We start from the raw sequence: 25748 nt of genomic DNA, 5'->3' as shown, positions 1-25748 counted from the left end.
GCTTCTTGGGGCAATCAGGTTCACGACGTCCGAGTTAGCAGGTCCACTTGCACTAAATTGCAAGCAATCAGCAATACTCTGATCATGATACCACACCAGATCAGTTATAGCATTGTCATAGTAGGAGATCAGCAATACTTGTATTTGCATGTGCAATGATACTAACATGTACTTTGACAACACTAAATATGGTTTTATATCGGCATCATGAGATTCTATTCCTCGTAGCACAACACTTAGCAGGTCCACCATCTTAAATATCAAATGGTAGAATAATACTTAGTACTAAATATTATACATTTCTCGGGCAGGATGTCAAGGAAGATTAGGTGTTACAACTACCAAAAATACAGATAATCTTCCAAGCATGACTTGGTAATAACAAAGTCAGGAAGAGTTCACAAGTTAGCTACTAGAAATCTTTTTTATTTAAGCTCTGGTCCAAAGGTACACCTTGCTGGTGCAGCTTGAACAGGCAAGATAGCCAACTTTATATGGGTGTGCAGAAAACCGGTTTGGAATGGATGTCATGTGTTCACTCCTAAGATATGAACTGTTCTGAACAGAGAGGCCACTGTCATTGACATCAACTGAGATAATGTCTATTCCCTTGCTCATGTTTCCAACATATAGGTCGGTGTCGTTCCAGCCCCAGATTACCCTGCAACCATTCAATCTTGTTCGATCAATTACATTAACAAATACAGTAGTATTCATTTAAGATCACAAGAAGAGGTGAGACGAGCTGTCATACTTGAATGCAGAAGGCCAAATGCCTGTCTGGTTATTATACTCCACACTATGCGACTTTTCAAAGTCATCCACGCAAAATATTCGGACAGTACCACAAATGCTGGAGCTGGAGCTGCATACAATGAGAATAACGTCATTTGAAAGGAAATAATCCAGAAAAACAGATTTATCATCCAGATGTCAGTGCAGAATATTTTAATTCTGAAACTAGGCACTACTAATGCGAGATGAAAATACCCACGCAATGTTGCCAGAATATTGGATGAAAAGTCACAGCATAACAAAAACTATTTAAAATGATATCGAGTTATGTTGATATGCCAATCAAAAATCTCTACTATTAAAAGAGAATCGAACGTCGTCACGGTTCGACCTTCTCATGCTACTCCCCCGCCTCGCTGGAAAAAAATCACAGGAAATAGAACCCCACGTTCCACGGTAGCCCGCACGTTCTCCACCTTCTACCCGACCTGTCCATCTCATCTCCGGATCTCTTTGGCACAAACCCGAACGACCCGGCTCTCTCCTCTCCTCGCGACCGCGCGGCACCCTCCCTCTCTAGGTTGGCCATAGCCCGAGCCCCAGGGCGACGACCGTCCGAGCCACTCTACCGTCATGGATTGAAGGAGGCAGCGGCGGGGGGCGGTGCGGATCCCATCTTACCCTCCACCGTCACGTATGGAAGGAGGCCATGGCAACGAGTTGTGCGAAGCCAATCCTTCGCCTGGCAGTTATGTGCGGCTCCCTCCGCCGGAGCTTCTCTGCACATGTACGTTGTCTCGTCGGTCTCTTCATCCCTTTGGTCGGCACGCACCGGCGCTGCTGACCCATGGTTGACCAGCAGCGGAGGCGTGTGTCAGGAGTCTCCAGCCGCTGCATGCTACATTATCAGGTTTGATCTTCTGTTAAATCTTGATCCCTTCAGTTTCCGTTTGGAACATTCCATTCTTGTTAGTGATCATCAGGGATCCCATCAGCCCTCATATCTGGATAGATATATGGGATTTTTCATCCGTGTGTGGTTCAATTGGCATATTATTAGGCATCTGATAAAATTGCCTAAAGGTGACCGCCGAATACCATCCCCTCACCGATCAGGCCTAGAAGATGGTGAAACTCTCACAAGGTCAACACCATGGGGTAAAGCTCGCTTATAATTTAGTGGCGGCGTGGTGTCATCATGGTCGGAGGAGGCAACTCATATGGGGATGCCAAGGAGATCAATCAGAATTCTGTCGCTGTTGTTGCACCAAAATATCTTTACAACTGCTATTTTTTAAAATATCCCAAATACAGATTATTTTGTCAATGCAACAACATGATCAATCTCAATCTGGGGCAATGCATTACTCATGGTATACTTAATAATTAAGTGGAGTTCCAAAAGCGACGGTGATGGTTGTGCCACCACCAACAGCAGAGAAGAAAGAGGCGTGGCAGTGGTGGTGCAGAAAGAGCTATAGAGAAGTGGGAGGAAACTATAAGTAGCGGCATTGGTGTAAGGACTAAGGAAGAAGGGGAGAGCATGGAGAGCAAGATGAGGTTCTGGGGAAATGTGACAAGGTAGTTGCTCCCTAAGCCTATCGGCATGACCCAATTCACTCCAATTTTTCCAGGTTCAGTTTTGTTAGCATTGGTATTCACATTCTACTGTTTAGAGAAAAATATATTCATTATTACAGGGTGGAAGTTATCTGTACTTTTGTTTTGTGCATTTTTACAGCTATACCTTAGTGGAAGTGAGCCAGGCCCTTGAAAAAAACTCACGGTAGTCACTTCGTTCAGTAATATTTTTGCATGTATAGCATGTAGGTTTCATTCACATCTAGCAAAAGACTCTCCAGACAACGGAGGTTTGCTTTGTAGACTTTATTTTCTAATACAGTCAAACTTCAGCATATATGTACTTTTTTTGATAATCAACACACACATTCAATCGAACATACTACCCGCAGAAAAGTAGTCAGGCAAACATGCTTGCATTTCCTTAGATGGTATATAGGTCCGAATTAATCATTGTAGGTGTTGACATACTATGTACAATGTAAGAGAACAACATGGATGATATATTATTAGAGAAAAAAATGAAAGAATTAGGGTGGACGCTTAATTTGCTGGAAGTTAGTACTCCACTACAATGCTTGATAGCTTTATAGTTCTATATATATATGATGCAAACCTATGTGTTCAGGAGCCGTTTTTGCTACGGAACTCTGAAGCATGTGGTTGAAGTAAACACTGGACGGAGAAAGACTTCGCATATTCAGCAACAGACTCAAAGCTGCTGGTGCGAAAACAGAATTTGCACCGTACAACAGGCAAAGCCTCACTACAGAGTTCCGCCTAGGGATATGCTTTTTGCAAAGGTAATTGAGATTTTTTGAATGATGATAATAAAGATTTATACTTTTAATACATGTTCCAGGCAAAAATCACATATTTGACCTGAGGTCCAAATCAAATCACAAACTGACCTCGTTCCGAAAAAATTTCACTCTGCTGACCCTTTCATGTGGCGCCCGACAGCTGGGCGCCACACACTACTATGCAGCGCCTCTCTCTTGGGCGTCGCACCTCGTGCCAGCGTGGCAGCCCTGGTCCAGTTGCGGCCCTACAGATAGCACTGCAGCGTCTCAGACTTAGGCGCCACACTTGTAATGTGCAGCGCCTAGCTCTTGGGCGCTGCACAGTGAGTTAAAGCGCATCAGCCCAGCCCGGCTAGGCAATTCTTCCCCCTCTCCGCTCTCTGGACAGAGAGCAGCGGCGGCGCCCCCATCGAATCCCCCCCCCCACATCCCTCTCAGATCTGAAGATTTGATCTGTGGATTCGATCTCCAATCCATCCTACTAGGTAAACTCCTCCGTTCCTTTTCTTTTCCTCCGTAAATTTGTTGCCATTTTAGAGATTTGTCCAAGATTTGATGGAACCCTTGATTTGCTTGATTTAGGATGTGTAGTCATAGTGGTAGTACCGTAGTATTGTTGCTTAGTTCACAATATATAGTTCTTGTTAGTGAAACCCTAGATTGTTTTGTTTATATATATATATATATATATATATATATATATATATATATATATATATGAGATGCCTATTTATATAGATAACAATGAGATGTTGAGTTTTGTAGAGATATATGATCTGTTTTTTTAGATATATATTAGATGTTGATTTTATTTGAAATATTAGATGTTGAGTTTATTTGAACACATATAACATATTCATTGTGTGAGGAGATGTTGAGATTCTTGTAATTGAACACATATTAGATGTTTAGTGTATACCGATATTTGAGATGAAGATGAACTCATATATGTTTATTGTTTGAACTTTGTATGGATGGTTTGGCTTCTCGACGATGTCTACGACACGAAACACCGGGCCTACATGATGCGTGAGGAGATGGTAATAACGAGTAATCTAAATATTTTGCCTTAAGTTGAAATTTACATGCCCTAAGATTTGTCATTACTTGTTTTTTGCAGAAGCTTGAACCTTTGAAGATTCGGTATCACGGGGTCTCTGGTCCTGCCATGCCTTATGATGAGCGGTACACACCGTACATCAAGCAGGCAGGACTACTCTCGTGGATTCAGTTGGTCAGCCGGTCCACGCCGAATCTGAACGCTCCCCTGGTGTCCGCTCTTGCAGATCGGTGGAGGCCGGAGATGCATAGTTTCCATCTTCGGACTGGAGAGATGATTGTGACGCTCGAGGATGTCTCGTTGATCACCGGTCTTGCTATCGACGGGATGCCTCTCTGTATGAGCACCGATTCTGATGGGTGACGCGAGCAGATGATTGCTCTTATCGGTATGGCTCCTACCGAGGCTGAGGCTGATGTAGAGGAGGGAGAAGAGAAGAAGAAGAAGGAAAGGAAAGCAGCCGGAGCTGCTTTCACGTGGATTCAAACTCACTTTGCGACGTGCCCTCCGGATGCCACTGATGACGTGATCCAGACACATGCTCGTGTCTACATGTGGTATGTTGTGTCGAGGACTTTGTTTCCTGACTCCACTGGCAAGAACACTCCATGGATGTGGCTGAAGGTGTTGACCGTCTTCGATAGCAAATGGAGCTGGGGTTCAGCGACTCTTGCCTACTTGTACCGACAGGTAGTTGGTCTGTTTTGTGATCAACTCATTTCTTCATTAGCAATGCAAGCTTGCTGTCAAGTTAACATTGTTTTTCTTTCATATGCAGCTGGACGATGCGTGTTGTAGGATCACAGATAGTGCAGGCATTGGTGGTAATATGCTTCTACTTTCTGTATGGAGCTAGGAGCGTCTGCCTATTGGACGCCCGAAGAGCGTCAGGTTTAATCCTTGGTATGAAGATGAAGATGAAGAATTACGGCGCCCCACTGGGATGTGGTTTCCGAGATGACGAACGATGTCAATCTCATGTACCAGAAGTACGTTGCCGAGTTGGACACGATTACGCCTGAGCAGGTAACGAGGTCATTACTTCAGTCATTTCTCATGTTTGCCTGAAAAAATTCACCAATTTTGCATTGTTGCCCTATTTCATAGGTGGAATGGCAGCCATATGGCGCCGATGACAGACTTGGGTACACCCCGGAGTTTACCATCAACCCGATGTGCTTGCGGGATAGGGATCTCTGGCATATGCGGTGCCCACTGATATGCAACTGGGTTGTTGAGTTTCATTTGCCACATCGCGTGTGTTGTCAGTTTGGTCTGTTCCAGCCTCACCCGCCGGAATGGGTGGATACGGACAAAGCACTTCATAGGTAAGACAGCATGAACCGTATTGACTAAGCATCGTCACTCCTTGATTTTGCTAATGTTTGGTTTTGTACCATGCAGGTTGGACAGGAGAAGGCAGCGAAAGATAAAGGACTGGGACAAGCATCATGCTTCGTATGTTACCCGCTTCCAGCTTTGTGTGGAGGAAGCTCGTAGCAGTGCACGCGCCAAGCTTCGTGAGCATAGTCCACTTGCTTTTGATAACTACATACGATGGCTTCTTGAAAATACTCGAGTTGAGATATGCCCGCCGGCACATAATGAGGATATTCTTGAAGAACCCGTAAACTTTGAGGATCTATCAAAGGGGAAGTACAACAGAGATGTCAGGGTAGGGCACGGAGTCCCTGCTATTTCGGTGATTAACTATGTGGTAAAGTGTTTCTTCTTTACTTTCCCGTTGGCCGCATTACACATGTTTGAATTGCTAACATGTTCATTCTTTCTCATCCGCAGCGCACCGAGATCAAGAAAGCAGCTGATGAGAGCCAGTCTATTCTGGAGGAAACACCGGTTGGAAAAGGCAATGATGATGGTCCACTACGAGCATTCCTCAAGGTACAAATCGCATTCACTATGAGAGGTAGTCTATGTTGCGGAGTTTCATATCTTCCACACTTTTTCATGTTACAGCGTTAGGCCAGGAAGTTAAGGCGGTTATCGAATCTTCTCGGTTGTCGTGATCCCGAAATTGATGAACCATCTGCCTCTAGGTCTGGTACACCATCAGACCCCTCATCTCACCATCAGAGGGACGATGTGAGTTCCTCATATGCTTATCAGGATGATGAGGGTGCGGTCACCCAAGAGGTATGACTAATCCTTTAGATGTGATTCTCACTTGATTACGACGTCGGTCTTCACCATATTGTTTGATTGTGTGATAGGGCGATGAGCTTGATGATGACATGACTTTGGCGGACGCTCAACTTCGGTCCCCATATGTGTTCAAGCCTAGGCAGCCCAGACGCCGGTACACGCCCAACGACTTTGACAACAGAGGCAACCCAAAGGTGGTCGTAGGGACCTCGCGGATGGCTAGCTTGGATCATGAGGCGGAGGCGGAGGAGGAAGTGCAGGAAGAGGAGGCTCGTCCATCTAGGAAGAAGAAGATTGCCTGCAGGCGTGGCACCAGGAACACGCGCGGAAGGCATTAGTGTTTGTTACTATGGAAGTGCTCTCTTGTAGGCGTTTCGTTAGGTTGATGAACTTGTTGGGTTATGTTATATGTTGGTGAACTCTTACTATTGTGGCATTTGTGTTTCCGAACTAGTAGTAATGTTGAATTGTCCTAAATGATGTGATGTTCAAATTATTAGTTGTCTTTGTTTAGTATTTGTCCTAAATGATGTTGTCTTTGTTCAGTTGAATTGTTCAGTATTTGTATTTGCCAAAATGGAATTTGTTTCTGCAGTTTAGCAGTTAACAGCACGGCAGCGCCTGACAGTCAGGCGCAGCACTGTACTATGCAGCGCCCAAAGCCTTGGCGCTGCACCTCACAGTGCAGCGCCCGTCCCATAGGCGCTGCTTCACTGGCCATGGCTGCCCATAGGGCCACAGAAGGCTTTGAGCACTGACGATCCATGAAAATTACCAAGTCATAGTGCAGCGCCCCAGAGCAAGGTGCTGCACTTTACAGTGTGACGCCCGTCCATTCGGCGCTGCATAGAATAGTGCAGCGCCTTTGTTCTGGGCGCTGCACGGTTGTTTACTGCAAAAACAGAGTTGACAGCACATTCATTTCACCGAAACATCATAATACTTACAATGACTGCATCATCACAACAATTTGAACAAACAAAAATTTTATGCCGACGAGTTCATAACTTAAGACAATTCAAACATTACTATGACATGGTTCACAACACATTCATTACAAATGACAAATGGCAGCTTGCCCTAGAAGATAGTTCACCAACATCTCACATGCCCTCACAAGTTCACGACGAGTGCACCGAAGCGAAGTCCCTACTGAGTAGAGCGAGGCCATTTCCCCTTCTTGTCATGGGCCGAGTCCTCCTCTTGCGCCTCGCGAGCCTTTGCAAGCTTTTTTGCCCTCTCCTCCTCACGAGCAAGTTTCGCTTGGCGTGCCCTCTCCTCCTCTCATTTCTTCCGCTCCATCCTCTCCTTCTGATGACGCTCTTCCTCCAAGCCTCTTCGAAACGATTCTTCGAACCGCCGTTGCCGCCTAAGACAATCTTGGTATTGGTCCTTTTTGACATCTTCTGGCACTTCAAGATCTATCCACATGAAGTACTTTCATAGAGGAGGCGGTGACTGCATACAAAATTTTTGTTAGTGTTGACACACATTTGATAGTAACATTTTACTTCTCGAACTTACCGGTGGTTGGTCATAGGCGTTAGTTGGAAGTGCACGATCATAAGCATAGTTTGGGCATACAAAATATCTCCACCCTTCCGTCCATGATTTATTTCGGTCGGTGGATACCTTCACCTTGCAAACATCTCCACACCAACATGGCGGGATGTTGGCATCTTTCTCCTTCACCTTGTCCAAAGATGCGTCCTCCCACTTGTTCGGCATGTCTTCTTGGTTAGCACACGGTGGCCTCGTCATGGAACCGGATGAAGCCATGCCTACAAAACCGATAATTCTTGGTTAACCCTAACCCCCACTTAACAATAACCACAATCCTAACCATAGCATAACCCTAACACCAACATCAAACACACATACCCCTAACCCTAGCATACGATGAAAGCCTAACCAACCCAAATTAGCAAAGAAACTTAACATCATTCAACAAATATTTGCAAATCCAAGCCAAAACTAGGGTTTCCCCAAAGTAGCAAGATTTGAGCAAAATGTGACAATTCCTATGGATGAAAACAAGGGGAACGGAGGAGATTACCTTAAAGGAGGGTTTGGCTTCGAAATCCACGGTCAAATACTCCGGATCTGAGGAGGATTTGAGAGGGGGAGATGAGGGCAGAGGGGAGGCACTGAGCTTCGGGTTTGTGTGGGGGTGGGGGTGTGTGGGGTGGGGATGGGTGGGAGGAGGGTGAGTGCAGCAAATAGATGTCCAGCCGTGCAGCGCCTAAGGGAGAGGCGCCACACACCATAGTGCAGCGCCTACCCTTTAGGCGCTGCACTACTGGACATCCCAGTCCAGAGAGCAACAGAAGCTTCCAGTATGTTTTCTGCCCAAAAAAATGCTAAGTGAGTGTGCAACGCCCAAGGGATAGGCACTGCTCTGTACTGTGCAGCGCCCAGGAGTGAGGTGCTGCACATTACAGTGCAGCGCCCCTCTCCCTTAGGCGCTACACTGCTGGACATCCCAGTCCAGAGAGCAACAGAAGCGTTCCAGGAGCTTTTTCACCCAAAAATTTGCTAAGTCAGTCTGCAGCGCCTAAGGGAGGGGCGCTGCACTGTAATGTGCAGCGCCTCGGCCTTAGGCGCTGCACTATCTGATGTTTTCATATACAAAGTGATTTTTATGTTTTGTGATTCACATAGATGGCACATAATCATATCCAAAGCACATACTCATACACACATAGCAATAGAGTTGTCCAATCATATAATCATACACAAACATTTAGCCAAAAAAACATAGTCATTTACGTCTCATATCACATAGTAGCACACATTTTGGTTCATAGAAAAGGTCATGGTCCTTGTCCCTTCTTCTTCCTCTTCTTCTTCTTCTTCGGCCGCCAAGCATTGAGCCAAAAGAACAAGATCAATATAATAGTTAGTCACACAATGCAAAATGACAACACAAGCATTGAGCCAAAAGAACAAGATCATAGTAAGTCACATACGGTAATGGTCCACTGAGCCAACTGAACATTCCTCCACCACGGCCGCCGCCAAGGCCAAGATCACCACCACGGCCTAGACCACCACCACGGCCTCTACCGCCACCATGGCCTCTACCGCCACCATGGCCTAGACCACCACCACGGCCTCTGCCACCACCACGGCCAAGACCATCACCACGGCCTCTACCACCATCACCACGGCCTAGACCATCACCACGGCCTAGGCCTTCACCACGGCCAAGACCATCCCCACGGCCTAGGCCATCACCACGACCTCTACCACCACCACGGCCTCTACCACCACCACGACCTCTTTGTTGCCTAGTGCCTCGTTGGCTTGGTTGACTTGGTTGGCTACTCCTTGGTTGAATTGGTTGGCTATCATTTGCTTGGCTTGTGCTTGCATCATTTTTCTTTGATCTTTTTCTTGATTTGGGACAAGTTCTTGTGTTGTGTCCCCCATGACTGCAGTCCCCACAACGGGATTGCTCACGAGGCTCTTGGAATTGGCCGGTGCCGTATTCTCCACCGCCATCACGGCCCCATCCGTCCATGTCACCTCTAAGACGCTTTGTCTTACGTCTTCCCCGTCTAACGACCTTCAATTCCGGGTCCGGCCATAGTTGAACTCCATGATACTCCGTCCATTGTGATTGGTCCAAGTATGGCTGAAACCGGGGAGCCCATGTATTCTTTACCGTCATCATTGAGAACTCGGACTCCCTCACGGTAAGAGGGTGATTGACGTCCACATTCCTAACACGGGCTGCATTTAACAAGTGCGAGCATGGGAGATGAAGCAACGATGGCCTCATGCAGCTGCAATCACACCGTGTTAGGGAGACCTTGAAAGCACGGCCTCCGTGTTGGTGGCCATCGTTTGTGGTTCCTCCAGGCTCTTTCACCTCATACTTCCACTCGTTGTCATCATATAGTATAGCTTCTTGGGAGTCTGCCTTTCGTGATTGAAAGTCCAACCATTCTTCAACCTTTGGTGGGAAATATTACTTATGCTTATCCTTGTTCTCACCAGCAATCTGCTTATCCGTCTCCATTGAATACTTCAAAAAGTATCCATTCATCTTGTCAAATGTGTATTGAACTATTGCCATCACGGGTAATGCACGTACACCCTTGAGCACCTTATTGAAGCATTCTGCCATATTGCTTGTCATTTGACCGTACCTCCGGCCATCTTCATCGAAAGCACGTGCCCACATATTCCTTTCGACAATGTTCTTACTGAGAAATTCATGACCACCGGGGTCAAGTTTCTTGTGTCTGAGCAATGCATTGAACAATGTGGCAAACCGCTTGTTGGTGAAAGCGAGACAACAATCTTGAAGATCATCGGCCAACTCCTTGATACCACATGCCCTATAGAAGTTTGCACAAAAGTGCCTCATGCACCATCGATGGTGCAACTTTCTATGTCCGGGAATGTCAACCACCACCGCATTTAGAATTCCTGGATGGCGATCCGATATGACACAAATTTCCCTTTCAGCCGGTAATACCCTTGTTCTCAATTGATGCAAGAACCACTCCCAGTTATCATTGTTCTCCACCTCAACCAAAGCGAAAGCCAAAGGCAACACCCGATTATTGGCATCACTTGCTATTGCAACCAATAAAGTGCCCTTGTATTGTCCGGTCAAGAACGTGCCATCAATGGCGATGACGGGCCGACAATGCTCAAAAGCCCTTATGCATTGCTCAAAGGCCCAAAATGCACGACCAAATACTCGGACGGTCCTCCCGTTGTGAATCAATGTTTGGTGCCCATGAGGCTCAACCACGTGAACCATGCCTGGGTTTGTGGTGGCCATAGCTAACAACAACCTAGGGAGTCGGTTGTATGCTTCCTCCCAATTGCCATACAACATCTTGAATGCGGCTTGCTTTGCCTTCCATGCCTTGTTGTACTTCACCTTGTAATGAAAGATGGCTTTCACAAGGTCAATGACACTCTTGATGCTCATTGTTGGAAGTGTGGATATTTAATTGGAAAGCCTATAAGCGATGAACTCGGACGTGAGTTGTTTGTGTTGTTGGTACACAAGCTTGTCATCTGCATTCTTGTGCCGGCACATGTGATTTGGTAGACAACTCACTATGCGCCAAGTGGGACCTCCTTTTCATGGCCTTGCACGCACAATCCATGGACAACTTGGCACTTCACATTTGACCGTGTAACGCACATTGACGTCCGAGTTGGCCACTTTATGTGGACGATAATGCGTAACCGAGTAGTTGTCGAGCCACATCTTCAATTCCAAGAAGGATTGAAACTCACAACTGGGATATATCCCGTTCTTGCCGTCTTCCAAATCACGGTGAGAACTTGGCCTAGCTCCAAGAGATATGCATCTGCCACCATCCACAACGGTTTCATCCGCGAGACTTAGATCCTTGAACAATGGTGTCTTGTGATCCCGCCCGAATACCTTCTTGAATGCTTGGGCCTCCTTCGGTTTGAACCCCTCCTCATCAACTTCTTCATCGGGACCATCGTCATCTGAGTCCGATGCATATGCACGGGAAAAAGGGATGGATTGGTCCATTGTCTCTTGCACATGATATTGGTCGAGATCACCCACATTGTTGTCATGGAGATCAACTTCGTTGTCATCCTCCTCGTACTCATCATTCTCCTCTTCAAAACCTTCATTTTGGTTGTTTGGAGTCGGGCTCAATGTTGGCCAATCTTGTTGCGTGAAATGAGGTTCACTCATTTGATCTTGGTTCATGGGTGGTGGAGTGCTAGCAACCAACGGTGAGGGGTTCCGGTTCAAGTCCAAATTCAAAGTAGACTCAACCTTCTTGGAGGCAAATAACTCAAGAGCCTTGTCTAGAGATTCGGCAACCGTCTCCTTGTATGCAACCCAACGTTGCTCGGAGTTCACACGCATTGTCTTCCAACGGATGTGCATTCCAAAACCAACATTATGCCTTCCCTTGAACTCAACAACGTCACTTGGGTCCATCCAATTCAAATCCTTCCTCACTTGGTCCAAGAGCTCCGCATAGCTTGGACTACTCTCAAACACCATGTCAAGCTCATCCGGGTCTGGCTCAACATTGCCTTTCAAAAAGGCCTCTTTATCCACATGATGAACATAAACACATGTTCTCCCCATCCCTACAGTAATAAAAACACACATATATCAAGTAAGTACTTAACAAAAAATATTTGCACAAAATACATATGCCATAACATATATATGAATTAATAACTCTAACCCCCACTTAACAATAACCACAACCCTAACCATAGCATAACCCTAACACCAACATCAAACACACATAACCCTAACCCTAGCATACTATGAAAGCCTAACCAACCCAAATTAGCAAAGAAACATAACATGATTCAATACAAATTTGCAAATCCAAGCCAAAACTAGGGTTTCCCGAAAGTAGCAATATTTGAGCAAATGTGACAATTCCTATGGATGAAAACGAGGGGATCGAAGGAGATTACCTTAAGGGAGGGGTTGGCTTCGAAATCCACGGTCAAATACTTCGGATTTGCAAGATTTGAGAAGGATTTGAGAGGGGGGAGAGGGGAAGAGAGGAGGGGCGCAAGGCTAAGGGTTTGTGTGGGGTGGGGTGTGTGGGGTGGGGGTGGGATGGGAGAGAGGGTGGGGCCAGCCTAAGTGGAACACAGAATGTGCAGCGCCCAAGAGCTAGGCGCTGCACATTACAAGTGTGGCGCCTAAGTCTGAGGCGCTGCAGTGCTGTCTGTGGGGCCGCAACTGGACCAGGGCTGCCACGCTGGCACGAGGTGCGACGCCCAAGAGAGAGGCGTTGCATAGTAGTGTGTGGCGCCCAGCTGTCGGGCGCCACACGAAAGGGTCAGCAGAGTGAAATTTTTTTGGAACGAGGTCAGTTTGTGATTTGATTTGGCCCTCAGGTCAAATATGTGATTTCTGCCCATGTTCCAGCTATAGGAGGATGCCAAGGAGATCAATCAGATTTCTTTACACATTAAGACATCGTCATCTTATATTGCTACTGTTGCAGCACAATAGCTTTACTGTCGCTATTTTTCAGAAAAATATACCAATTTACACATTGTTTTGTCAATTTTAATTTTCAAACGGAGGTTTGTTTGGTAGACATTACTTTCTAAATATAATAAACTTTAACAGATATATACATTCAGCAGAGTCAACTGAACATGCTACCGGCAGAAAGAGTCAATTAAAACATGATGTACTTTCTTAGTTCTTAGATGGTATGTAGGTCCTTTACTGATAATTGTAGGTGTTGACATACTATTTCTATTGTAAGAGAACTATGTGGATGCTGCATCATTAGAAAAAATTAACAGAATTAGGATGGTTGTTATTCTGATGGACGTGATTACTCCACTACAATGCTTCTAATAGCTTTATAGTTTTATGATGCAAACCTATGTGTTCGGGAGCCTTTTTTTCTACGGAAATCTGAAGCATGTGGTTGAAGTAAATACTATACGGAGAAAGAGTTTGCATATTCAGCAGCAGTGCAGGCTGCTGGAACGACAACAGAATCTGTCCAAGCTGAAGTGAAACACATACGGCAAACTGTCAATCTTGTATCGAATGAGAGCCAAAAATTGATGGTAACTTCCTTCATCTTATCAGGACAAGATAGGAAGATCTCCCGAGTACACGGTCGAGAGGAAGCTCGACAAAGGGGGGCCCGACCATGTTTTCGTCAGCCGGCATTTAGCTGGTGCAACAGGATGGTCCACATGTGCGAGTGCTCAACAGGTGGGTGCTATTTTTACATGTTTCCCTGCTTTCTTACTATGCCCTTTGCCAAAAAAAAACTTTGGCGTCGGGTTTTGTACTCACTGATGTGAAGCCAGAGGAAAGCTAATTGCACATTTGTTCACGTTACTGTCTCTGTTTGTGGGTTGTAAGGACTTTGAGATTACCACATGTCCCTTGTTTAATTATCTATATTAAGGCGTGGCCTTCATGTGTAGCAATTTTTTCTAAGAAGCAACAAGAACCTACAATTCATTGGAGTTGGATAAAGAGTGCATGTGTAACAAAAGCAGCTGCGAGCCCGAGGCAGAGACGAGGAAGGACAGAGATGTACCATCGTCATGCTTTATCTTCTTCAGGGTTGGGAGGAAGAAAGGGAAATGGTGATTTCCGGAGAGGAAGCAAGCGGGAGAATTGTAGTTTTTCAACGAATGTTGAAAACTGAATGAACGCCTGCTGGACAAATTACATGATCTGAAAACTTGACGCTGTGTTGTTGCATATAAATAATTTATCATCCAGTATTCACCAGTCTCCCTGTGTTGTTCAAATTCCCTTCAGTGATGACAAAGCATGCAGGCAACTTCGGGTATATGTTTCTTATATATCATTATCAGATTGTAAGATGTTGACGTGTTGTCCATCTTTCATTTTCAATGTCTCCAACACAGTATGGTTTTGAAGTTTCTGCACTTGCTTTGACCAGACAAAGGCAATTAACTCCAGGACTTAGCCAAATAGGAACACAAGGGAAAGAGGAATAAAAAATTATATTTGAATGGCCTGGTGAGTCCAAATCCGATGGATATCTTCCCAAGTCCTACTTATTTTGCAACATTCTATAGATTGATTTGTTATGCTGATTATATATCAAATGTTCCTCTCGGCTCTTGCATAAATTATGTACTTAATTCTGGGAAAGACGGCGGGAACAAATTCCATGATGAAGATATTTGTATATGAAAGAACCAACGTGTGTAGTCGCAAGGATCGAAGGAATGATCAACACATTGATATTTTGCATGGTAGGCATAACAGAATGAGATGTCGCACGGATAAAGTGGGTTTCGAGGCGTACATGATAATCGATGAGGGACAAGGCACTATTTTCCTAATGCATTATATAGTTTACTGTTGTCACTGTAACAACGCACGGGTATTTAGCTAGTCTAGCGATATATTTGCACAACTCGCAGAAAATCTAACAGTAACTTACATTTATTGAGTCTAGCCATGACATAACGGTGGTTCAAGAAACATGTTTCTTAAATCAAAGAGGGAGGGGAACCTTCTAAGCAAGTTGAAGGGTAGAAAAATGGTCAGAAATAAAGTACCTTGTTACTGCTAACATGCGGCCACTAGGTGAGAAATAAGCTGACTGAGCAGATTTCTCAAGTTTGAAAACCTTCAGGCTATCTGGCTCCTTCCTTTTTATATTTCTCACATCCCATATACAGGCTGTTTGATCCGTTGAACTCGTAGCAAGCATATGTGGCTTCTCCGGATGAAAATCTATTGAGTTGATTCTCTCCTCATGCACATCCCATGTAGTTAACACCTTACCCTCACGCTCATCGAAAAGTGTCAGGCCACCCTTTTCATCACCAAAATATAGGCATCGGGCACTATTTTGTGCTTGACAAAGCGAATAAACAGGCCACTCCCTTAAATGAACCATACTATACATCTCCTTCTCAAAGTCCATAAGACAAATTTCACCCTGATGGCTAGAGCTGTAAAACTGTAGCCAAGTAAATGAAATACTCCCTCCGTTCCTAAATACTTGTCTTTCTAGGCATTTCAATAAATGACTACATACGTAGCAAAATGGGTGAATCTACACTCTAAAATATGTCTACATACATCCGTATGTAGTAGTCATTTGAAATGTCTAAAAAGACAAATATTTAGGAACGGAGGGAGTACATCACAAAATAGAATTACAATTGATAGAGAACATTCAATGAGATATACAACATCCAAATAACTATTTGCGCACTGGAAATGGGATAAATCCAACCTAATTTAGCTACCTTGATCATGATTAGCAGATGCACCTATTGGATGACTCTAACGAGGAGTCCCAAGAAAATGAAAAAAGAGCCGAAGGAAGGTCACCTTGTGTGGTGCCACCTGGTGCGCCACGATTGCTGACACAGGGCACTTGTGTGGCCAATAACTGAAGACGACCCCATCCACACCGTCGGCATCCTCCGAGACACCGTCGACGTCCCAGTACCCGATATTCCCCCTTTTGTCCCCCGCCGCCACCACGGTCTGGTCGGCGAGCGGGAGGACCCGCATCGACTCTATGCTACAGGGCACCACGTTTCTCACGTGTGCGCGCATCAGCACCATGCCCCTCCCAGCATTGAAGTCGTCCGCCGCACGAACATTGGTCCCAGCCCCGCCCCCGAGGATGGAGGAGGCGAGCGAGGGTGTGAGGCTGAGATCCGGGGGCAGGTTGTCGGGAGCGATGCCGCGGGCGCGGCCGGAGGAGCGGACGGGGCCCGTCGGGGCCTTGGGCCTGACCTGATACGGTCGCTTAGGTTTAGCGAGCCGGATGGGGGCGGAGAGCTCGTCGGCCTTGCGGCGGATGGGGGCAAGCTTTTCTTGGTTGCGCCGGATGTTCTCCTGGCGAAGGCGCTCGTAGTCGTTGAGACCGTCTTCCGCCATTGTTGTTCGGGGAGAGGAGTGTTATGGACCTCAATCTAGGGTTAGGAGTAGAGAGGGAGAGGATGGGGAAAAGAGGATCGGCTGATGAGGACGGACCTCGATCTACAGTTAGGAGTAGAGAGGGAGAGGATGGGGAAAAGGGGATCGGCTGATGAGGAGAAGAAGGAGCAGCAGCGTGGGATTGAGAGAAGGGCAGCAGGGAAGAGGGAGCAGCAGTAGAAGAGACGAGGGGAGGAGCAGAGGTCGGGCGCAAGCAGTGCAGCAGCAAAGACGTGGGAAGAGGAAGCAGCAGCAGTTTTAAGCAGAGGAGCAGCAACAGTGTTGATAGGAGGAGCAGCAGAGGCGTGGGGAAAGAAGAGCAGCAGCAGACGAAGGACGAAGGACGGCAGCAGGGGCACTCTCGCGCGGAGGTCCAGCCACCCATCTAAGGGCAAATCCCCTCAAAAAAATTCTAAGGTCAGAATTACAGATAACCTTCCAAGAGTCTGACAATTACAAGCTAATATTCCTGAATTATTAATTTAAGAAACTCATACGAACAATTTGCAAGCTAATGTTCCTCAAATTGTTTAATCAAGCATACATTGAACCTGCCTAGGGCGTCCAAAAATAAATTCAAGATTATGCTATAATATTTACCTTAATATTAATACTTTTTACATGTTTACCAATTAGACTTGAAGATTAGAGATTTGGGGATAAAGTGGAAGTCAGAATAAGAATCCTATATATATAAGAAGTTGATCTTCACTATCCTATTTATCTCAACATGCACACACGCCACCTCATCAAATGCCCACCACTACATGCATGAGAAAAAAATTCCATTATTAGTTGATCTCATGCACACCTTTCACCTCACATGCCACCTCATCAAAGGTCCACTCAAAATGCAGAGTATTTAACCAAAAACTACCACAATTCATGAAACCATACCCAGAAACTACCACTTTATGCTTTTGTGTGGAAAACTACCACTTTTGTTCTAATCCGTGGCAAAAAACTACCAAATGTGAAAAGTGCCCGATTTACCTCTTCTAAACGCCTTTCTGTCATGCTGGGCCCACAAGTCAGGTTGACCGTTAACTTTGACCGTTATTACAGATAGGGCCAACACGTCAATCCTCTTCTTCCACCTCTGTCCACCCTCATGAGCATTACATCGAACAGGTTATGTGCGTCTTGTGGCAGGCGACGTGGCCGGCGAGCCACACCCTGATGCAGTCCGAGTGGAAGGCTTGGCTGCACTTGGGGAGGAGCCGGAGCCGGAGCTGGTCCCCGTCCCCGAACTCGCTGCGGCAGATGGCGCACTCGAGCACGGCCGTGTCATCGTCGCCCTTGCCTCCCGCTTCCTTCTCCCGAAGCGCCCTCGCCTCGGCGTAGGTCATGGCGGGGAACGAGGCGACCACCTCCGGGTCGAGCACGCGCAGCCGCCAAGTTGTCAGTGGTTGCGCTGCGCACGCACGCCGTGGCCAGCCAGCAGCGGCTGCGCGGGCTCGCACGCACAAGGCGGCCAGCCAACGGCGGCTGCGCTGCGCACGCACGCATGCACATGGCCTGCCAGCGACGGCCAGCTAGTAGCAGCTGCGCTGCGCACGCGCACACGCGCGGTGACCAGCCAGCCGCGGCTTCGCATGCACGCACGCCCGCCGTGGGCTCTGCCAGCGGCGACTGCTCACGCACGACCTCTGTTCGGACGACCGCGTACGCAGTCCAGACAGTGATACGACCACATGTGGGTAGGGCAACGGCAGCGTCGGCGAGCAGGCCACCGCGCCGTCAAGCAGGCAGGCTGCACCGCCGGGCGAGCAGGCAGGCCGCACCGACAAGCAGGACGGGCGTGCTGCCGCGCCGCCCGGCAGGCAGGTCGACGCGCCGTGCGCTGGCCTCCGCTCAAGCTGGCTAGCTAGCCCCCGCCGTTGGCCTCCCGTTAACGGTCAAGCTGACTTGTGGGCGCAGCATGTCAGAAAGGCGTTTACGAAAGGTAAATCAGGCACTTTTCACATTTGGTTGTTTTTTGCCAAGAATTAGGACAAAAATGGTAGTTTTCCGCACAAAAACGTAAAGTGGTAGTTTTTTGGCATGATTTCATGAATTGTGGTAGTTTTTGGTTAAATACTCCAAAATGCATGAAAAAAGTTTTCCATTACGTTATGCCACTTATATTCAAAATATTTTTTGACTACACAATAATCAAATACTCCCTCCGTTTCAAAATAAGTGCATCAACTTTATACGAACTTTGTCCCAAAATAAGTGTCTCAATCTTAATACAACTTTATACTAAAGTTCGTATCAAGTTGAGGCACTTATTTTGAGATGGAGGACGTACAATAAATATATTTATTTTTAGCTTTAGTTCATATATTATTAATTCAACTATGGAAACTTCATACAATCAAATCACTGAAATATATTGCAATCGATTCTCGCAGCAACGCGTGGGGTATTCTCTAGTTTATATAAATTTTGTGGTGTCGTATATTTTTCTCCTAGTTCTTAGAATGAAACTAATTCGAACAATTAATTATGTTGATCGTCCTGCTGGAATCATGCTACTTGGCCTATTAATTTTCTTTATTTCTTCTTTGGTTGCATCGTGGTTTGATTTTTTGAATCCTTTATAAGTCCGCCCTGGATAGCTTCAAATCCTGGATCCGCCACTGATCCCATGCCACACGAAAAGGCGCTTGACCCGGTTGTAAGTAGCATTAAATCCCGAGTGCCCGCCTGCCGTGCTGGAGTGCAATGCTCTGATCAGGTTCTATATGTCAGGGTCTTTCCCAATCCACACGCGCCCGTGAAACTTCAGGATCCCGTCTTGCAAGGAAAATCCCGGGTCACTGTCCGGAGCCAGCGCCAACTTTGTCATGCACTGAGTAGTTGCGGTATCTTGCCGATAGCTTTGTTTGATTGCTTCCAGCCACGTGGGCTTGCACACCGAGATCACTGCCATTTCTGTTTCATGTCCGGGTGCGCGACGAGAAAGCGCATCTGCAACTCTGTTGGTTAGCCGCGCCTTATACTGAATAGTGAACTGCAGGCCGACTAGTTTGGTGAATGCTCGCTGTTGTATTGGCGTATTGAGCCTTTGATCCGTCAGGTTGAGCAAGCTCTTTTGGTCCGTCCGAACCACAAACTCTGCATGCTGGAGGTAGGGGCGCCAGTGTTCCACTGCCAAGAGAAGAGCCAGGAACTCTTTTTCATAGGTTGAGAACCCAAGATTGCAAGGGGCTAGAGCTTTGCTCAAGTAAGCCACCGGATGGTTATTCTACATAAGAACTGCCCCTATACCCGTGGCACTTGCATCCATCTCCACAACGAACTGCTGGTAAAAGTTGGGCAGCGCCAGCACAGGAGCTTCGATCAGTGCTTTTTGGAGAGTGATGAAAGCTTCGTTAGCAGTTGGTGTCCACACAAACAGGGTATTTTTCCTAAGCAGGTTGGTGAGCGGCTTGCTGATGACGCCAAAGAACCGAACGAACTTCCTGTAGTACTAGACCCAAGAAACCCCTGAGTTCTTTTGTATTGGTTGGAACAGGCCACTGTTGCACATCCAGGACTTTGATGTTGTCCGTGGCCACTCCCTGGTCACTGATGATATGCCCCAAGTAACTGATCTTTTGCTACGCAAAGGTGCATTTGGACATTTTGGATTTGACCCCATGTTGATATAGGAGACCAAGAACTTGTCGCAACAACTTTTTGTGAGCCTCCAATTCTTCTGTGTGAACAAGGATATCACCCATGAAGACGAGCACGCCATGGCGCAACATGGGAGCGAGTACAATATGCATGCTCCCTTGGAATGTGCCTGGCGCATAGGCCGGTCCATATGGCATCACCCAAAATTGACAGTGGCCCAAATGAGTTTTGAAGGCTGTTTTATGTTCATCTTTTGGACGCAGCCTGATCTGGTGATACCCTGCATGTAGATCCAGCTTTGAAAACCATTTGGACCCAGCAATCTCATCCAACAGCTCATCGATGATTGACATTGGGTAAGTACTTTTGACTGTGATGGCATTCAAATGCTGGAAATCCACACAGAACCTCCACGTCTGATCTTTCTTTTTGACCAGCAACACCGGCGAGGAAAAGGCACTGTTGCTGGGTACAATAAGTCCAAGGCGAAGCATCTCTCTGACTTGTGCTTCTATTTCATTTTTTGCTCTGGTGTGTATCTGTACGGACGCATGTTGATGGGGTTTGCACCTGCAATGAGGGGGGTGGCATGATCCCATTCTCTGTGCTCAGGCAGATTGGTCGATTCTGCAAACACTGATTGAAAGTCATCGAGGATATGTTGTATCACTGAAGGCACTGGCTCGTTTCCTTCTTGATGTTCTGCTGCACAAATCATCATGATGTGCGCAATTGAGTTGCCATGTTCCATCTTGAGGAGTTGCAACAAAGTGGCCTGCTGCACTTGTTGGACTTGTGGTTGCGGCCCCTTCAACACAATTTGCTCCCCCTACCGGTCAAACTGCAATGTTTTGGCTGCCCAGTCGACCAACATTGGTCCACACTGATCCAACTAGTTGACGCCTACCATCATGTCGTAGCAGCCCAATGACAAGATGTGAAAATCAGTGGAGAACTTGTACCCCCGAGTCTGCCACTTGCAATATGGTATAATTCCAGAACACTTGAGCACACCCCCATCTGCAATTTTGACTGACACTAGATCCATTAGCAACACTTGTTCAACAATCAACTCTGCCACCACCTCGCTGATAAAACTGTGAGAACTCCCTGAATCCACAAGTATGAGAACTTCATGCCCTTCGATCACACCCAGGAGTCTGACGGTGCGGGGTGTCGTTGCCCCCGTTGTGGCTAATTTGGATATTGACATAAGTTGCTCCTCTTCCAAATCCGATTTGTGCTGGCACCGATCATCCACTTCAGCTTGAAGCATTCCCATAGATCTTCAACTACATGAAGTTGGACCGTGGCAGCGCATTGGTGGCCTTGCCCCCAATGCTCCCCACATTTGAAGCAGAGCCCGCGGGCACGCCTGTAGTTGCGGAGTGCCACGATTGGCGATGATCCGGTGCTCGCGCCGCGTCTAATGCGCGATGATCCTCAGCGGCCGCTTGGGGCACTGGCAGCCCTGGCCATGGGGGAGGTGCGCCCAAAGCCAATAACGACTGATCCTTCTGTGGCATGCTTGCCAAGAGCTCCTCCTGCAACGTGGCAAGAGAAAAGGTAGTATCCAAGTCCTAGGGACGGTGCAGAGATGCACTGGCTTTAATATCAATTTTCAGACCATCTAAAAACTGAGTTGTAAAAAACAGAGGATCAAAAACTAAGTTCCTCGAACTGCTCCAAATATTCTGCTACTGAACCCAACTGCCTAAGAGAGTTAAACTGACGCAATTGAGCCGGATACTGTTCTTGGCAAAATTTAGCACAAACGGCAACACACAACTCCTCCCAAGTAAAGGAACCACGATGTGCTTCCTGGACCTGGAGCCAACGCGCTGTGTTGCCCGAGAAGTGTAAAGTAGCTACCAGAACCCACATGTCTTGTTGAATCCCATACACCTCGAAATATTTTTCGCATCTGGCCTTCCAAAACTAAGGATTGTCCCCGTCGAATGATGGGAAATCAAGCCGGGGAAGAGACCAACTGTGATGAGGAGAGTGAGGCGTGTGTGGCGAGTGCTGCTCTTGCTCCTGAACGACACGTACTGATGTATCTGTAGGAAGTTCAAGGGGAGGTAGAGTTAACACACCCTTGACCGGAGGAGGCACCAGGGTGGTGACCACCCTATGAGCCGATCCCCCGGATTCGATGATGTCGTCGTGGCCACTTGGCCTGTGGTGCGTCGTGGCAGGCTTGGGATGTGCCGCCACGGGACGCGCCACCGGATCTGCCATCGGATCACCTTCTGCGCCGCTCGGATCAGCCAGCGTGGGGTGAAAGCGATCCGTACCACTTGTGTGCGCAGTTCATCGAGTTGATGTTGAAGATTCATCACCGCTGGTCGCCACAGCTCGAGAGACGCCTGTATCGCCTCCAGACGTGCATCGTTGGCCGCGCGGCCCTTGTTGACGGACTTGACGAGTGTGGTGATCTGCTCCTCCATGGCCGCCGTTTTCTGCGCTTGCTTGGTGGTGTAGCGGGGGCGGGGGTAGGCTGTCTCCAGGGTGACTGACCTCTGATGCCACTTGTTATGGAGCTCGATCTAGGGTTAGGAGTAGAGAGGGAGAGTATGGGGAAAAGGGGATCGACTGATGAGGACGAAGAGCAGCTTCGTTTCTCTCTTCAAATTCGTTTACAATAATTCTCGATGCCTCCTCATCGGCTCGCCTACTCCCCTAAATACCCAGGCACGCAGGCCACACCACCCACTCCACTCACTAGGGACTCATGCTTGGTCCACTGGTCAGCCCATCTCAGGCCCGCCAGTCTTTCACCCTGTGTCGTCTGGGCCGGTCGACGCTGTCGTGCTGCTGACTAGTGGGGTCACGCTAGCAGCCGTGACAAGGAGTGGCGGCAAAGCAGAGCGCCGCACAATTTCAGGGACAGATGTTTGATGCGTGGTGGTTTTCCAGAAATATACCACGGCACACTTTATTTAATCAAAAAGGTTCATAGGAATACAATGAAGGTCTGGTTGGTTTATAATCCACAAATGGCGCCCATAATCAAGACTAAAAGCATCCTTAATGAGGATGTGTGCCTCCAAATTAGTTGATCTACCTACGAAGTGTTGGGGAACGCAGTAATTTCAAAAAAATTCATACGCACACGTAAGATCCATCTAGGTGATGCATAGCAACAAGGGGGAAGAGTGTTGTCCACGTACCCTCGTAGACCGTAAGCGGAAGCGTTACGACAACGCGGTTGATGTAGTTGTATGTCTTCATAATCCGACCAATCCTAGCACCGAAGGTACGGCACCTCCGCGATCTGCACACGTTCAGCTCGGTGACGTCCCGTGAACTCTAGATCCAGCTGAATGTCGAGGGAGAGTTTCGTCAGCACGACGGCGTGATGATGGTGATGACGAAGCTACCGGCGCAGGGCTTCGCCTAAGCACTGCAACGATATAACCGAGGTGGATTATGGTGGAGGGGGGCACCGCACACGGCTAAGACAATTGTCAACTTGTTTGTCTATGGGGTGCCCCCCTCCCCCGTATATAAAGGAGTGGAGGAGGGGAGGGCCGACCCTCTCTATGGCGTGCCCCAATGGGGATTCCTACTCCTAGTAGGAGGAGGTTTCCCCCTTCCCTAGTTGGAGTAGGAGAAGAAGGAAGGGGAAGAGGGAGAGAAGGAAAGAGGGGGGCGCCGCCCCCTCCCTAGTCCAATTCGGACCAGCCCATGGGGGCGCGCAGCCACCCCTTGAGGCCCTTCTCTCCTTTCCCGTATGGCCCATTACTTCCCCGGTGAATTCCCGTAACTCTCCGGTACTCCTAAAAATACCTGAATCACTCGGAACTTTTCCGATGTCCGAATATGGCCTTCCAATATATCAATCTTTACGTCTTGACCATTTCGAGACTCCTCTTCATGTTCGTGATCATATCCGGGACTCCGAACTACCTTTGGTACATCAAAACACATAAACTCATAATACCGATCGTTAAGCGTGCGGACCCTACGGGTTCGAGAACTATGTAGACATGACTGCGACACATCTCCAGTCAATAACCAATAGCGGAACCTGGATGCTCATATTGGCTCCTACATATTTTACGAAGATCTTTATCGGTCAAACTGCATAACAACATACGTTGTTCCCTTTGTCATCGGTATGTTACTTGCCCGAGATTCGATCGTCGATATCATCATACCTAGTTCAATCTCATTACCAGCAACTCTCTTTACTCGTTCCGTAATGCATCATCCCGCAACTAACTCATTAGTCACATTGGCTCATAGTGATGTACATTACCGAGAGGGCCCAGAGATACCTCTCCAATAGACGGAGTGACAAATCCTAATCTCGACCTATGCCAACTCAACAAACACCATCGGAGACACCTGTAGAGCATCTTTATAATCACCCAATTACGTTGTGATGTTTGATAGCACACAAGGTGTTCCTCCGGTATTCGGGAGTTGCATAATCTCATAGTCAGAGCCAGAGGAACATGTATAAGTCATGAAGAAAGCAGTAGCAATAAAACTGAACGATCATTATGCTAAGCTAACGGATGGGTCTTGTCCATAACATTATTCTCTAATGATGTGATCCCGTTCATCAAATGACAACACATGTCCATGGCTAGGAAACTTAACCATCTTTAATTAACGAGCTAGTCAAGTAGAGGCATACTAGGGACACTCTGTTTGTCTATGTATTCACACATGTACTAAGTTTCCGGTTAATACAATTCTAGCATGAATAATAAACATTTATCATGATATAAGGAAATATAAATAACAACTTTATTATTGCCTCTAGGGCATATTTCCTTCAGTCTCCCACTTGCACTAGAGTCAATAATCTAGTTCACATCGTCATGTGATTTAACATCATAGTTCACATCTTTATGTGATTAGTTCAGATCTCCACGTGACTAACACCCAAAGGGTTTATTAGAGTCAATAATCTAGTTCACATCGCTATGTCATTAACACCCAAAGAGTGATCATGTTTTGCTTGTGAGAGAAATTTAGTCAACGGGTCTGCCACATTCAGAGCCGTATGTATTTTGCAAATTTTCTATGTCTACAATGCTTTGCACGGAGCTACTCTAGCTAATTTCTCCCACTTTCAATATGTATCTAGATTGAGACTTAGAGTCATCCAGATCGGTGTCAAAGCTTGCATCGATGTAACTCTTTACGATGAACTCTTTGTCACCTCCATAACCGAGAAACATTTCCTTATTCCACTAAGGATATTTTTAACCGCTGTCTAGTGATCCACTCCTGGATCACTATTGTACCCTCTTGCCAAACTTATGGTGAGGTACACATCATAACATACTTTATAGAACATATGGCTGAGGCATAGGGAATGAATTTTTATTCTCTTTCT

The 25748-nt window shown here is 46.9% G+C and overlaps 2 protein-coding genes across 2 annotated transcripts; one reads left to right on the top strand and one right to left on the bottom strand.

Annotated features, from left to right (window-relative positions):
• Nucleotides 1-429: 429 nt before the first annotated feature.
• On the bottom strand, nucleotides 430-17149 carry LOC123191363 (DNA damage-binding protein cmr1-like). Its single transcript, XM_044604136.1, has 4 exons — nucleotides 16190-17149; nucleotides 15406-15812; nucleotides 755-859; nucleotides 430-661 (listed from the first exon to the last, which is right to left on the bottom strand). The coding sequence occupies exons 1-4, from the start codon at nucleotides 16745-16747 to the stop codon at nucleotides 430-432; spliced, it is 1302 nt and encodes a 433-aa protein (XP_044460071.1). The 5' UTR covers nucleotides 16748-17149.
• Nucleotides 5144-6784, top strand: LOC123191373 (serine/threonine-protein phosphatase 7 long form homolog). Its single transcript, XM_044604141.1, has 6 exons — nucleotides 5144-5205; nucleotides 5287-5507; nucleotides 5584-5896; nucleotides 5980-6081; nucleotides 6157-6333; nucleotides 6411-6784. Exons 1-5 carry the CDS (start codon nucleotides 5158-5160, stop codon nucleotides 6160-6162), a joined length of 690 nt encoding a protein of 229 aa, XP_044460076.1. The 5' UTR covers nucleotides 5144-5157; the 3' UTR covers nucleotides 6163-6333; nucleotides 6411-6784.
• Nucleotides 17150-25748: the final 8599 nt, after the last annotated feature.

This window comes from Triticum aestivum, chromosome 1A (assembly GCF_018294505.1).
Source record: "Triticum aestivum cultivar Chinese Spring chromosome 1A, IWGSC CS RefSeq v2.1, whole genome shotgun sequence".
Taxonomy (NCBI): Eukaryota; Viridiplantae; Streptophyta; class Magnoliopsida; order Poales; family Poaceae; genus Triticum; species Triticum aestivum.
Note: the sequence above shows the minus strand (reverse complement) of the source record. Positions and strands in the feature narration are given on the sequence as shown.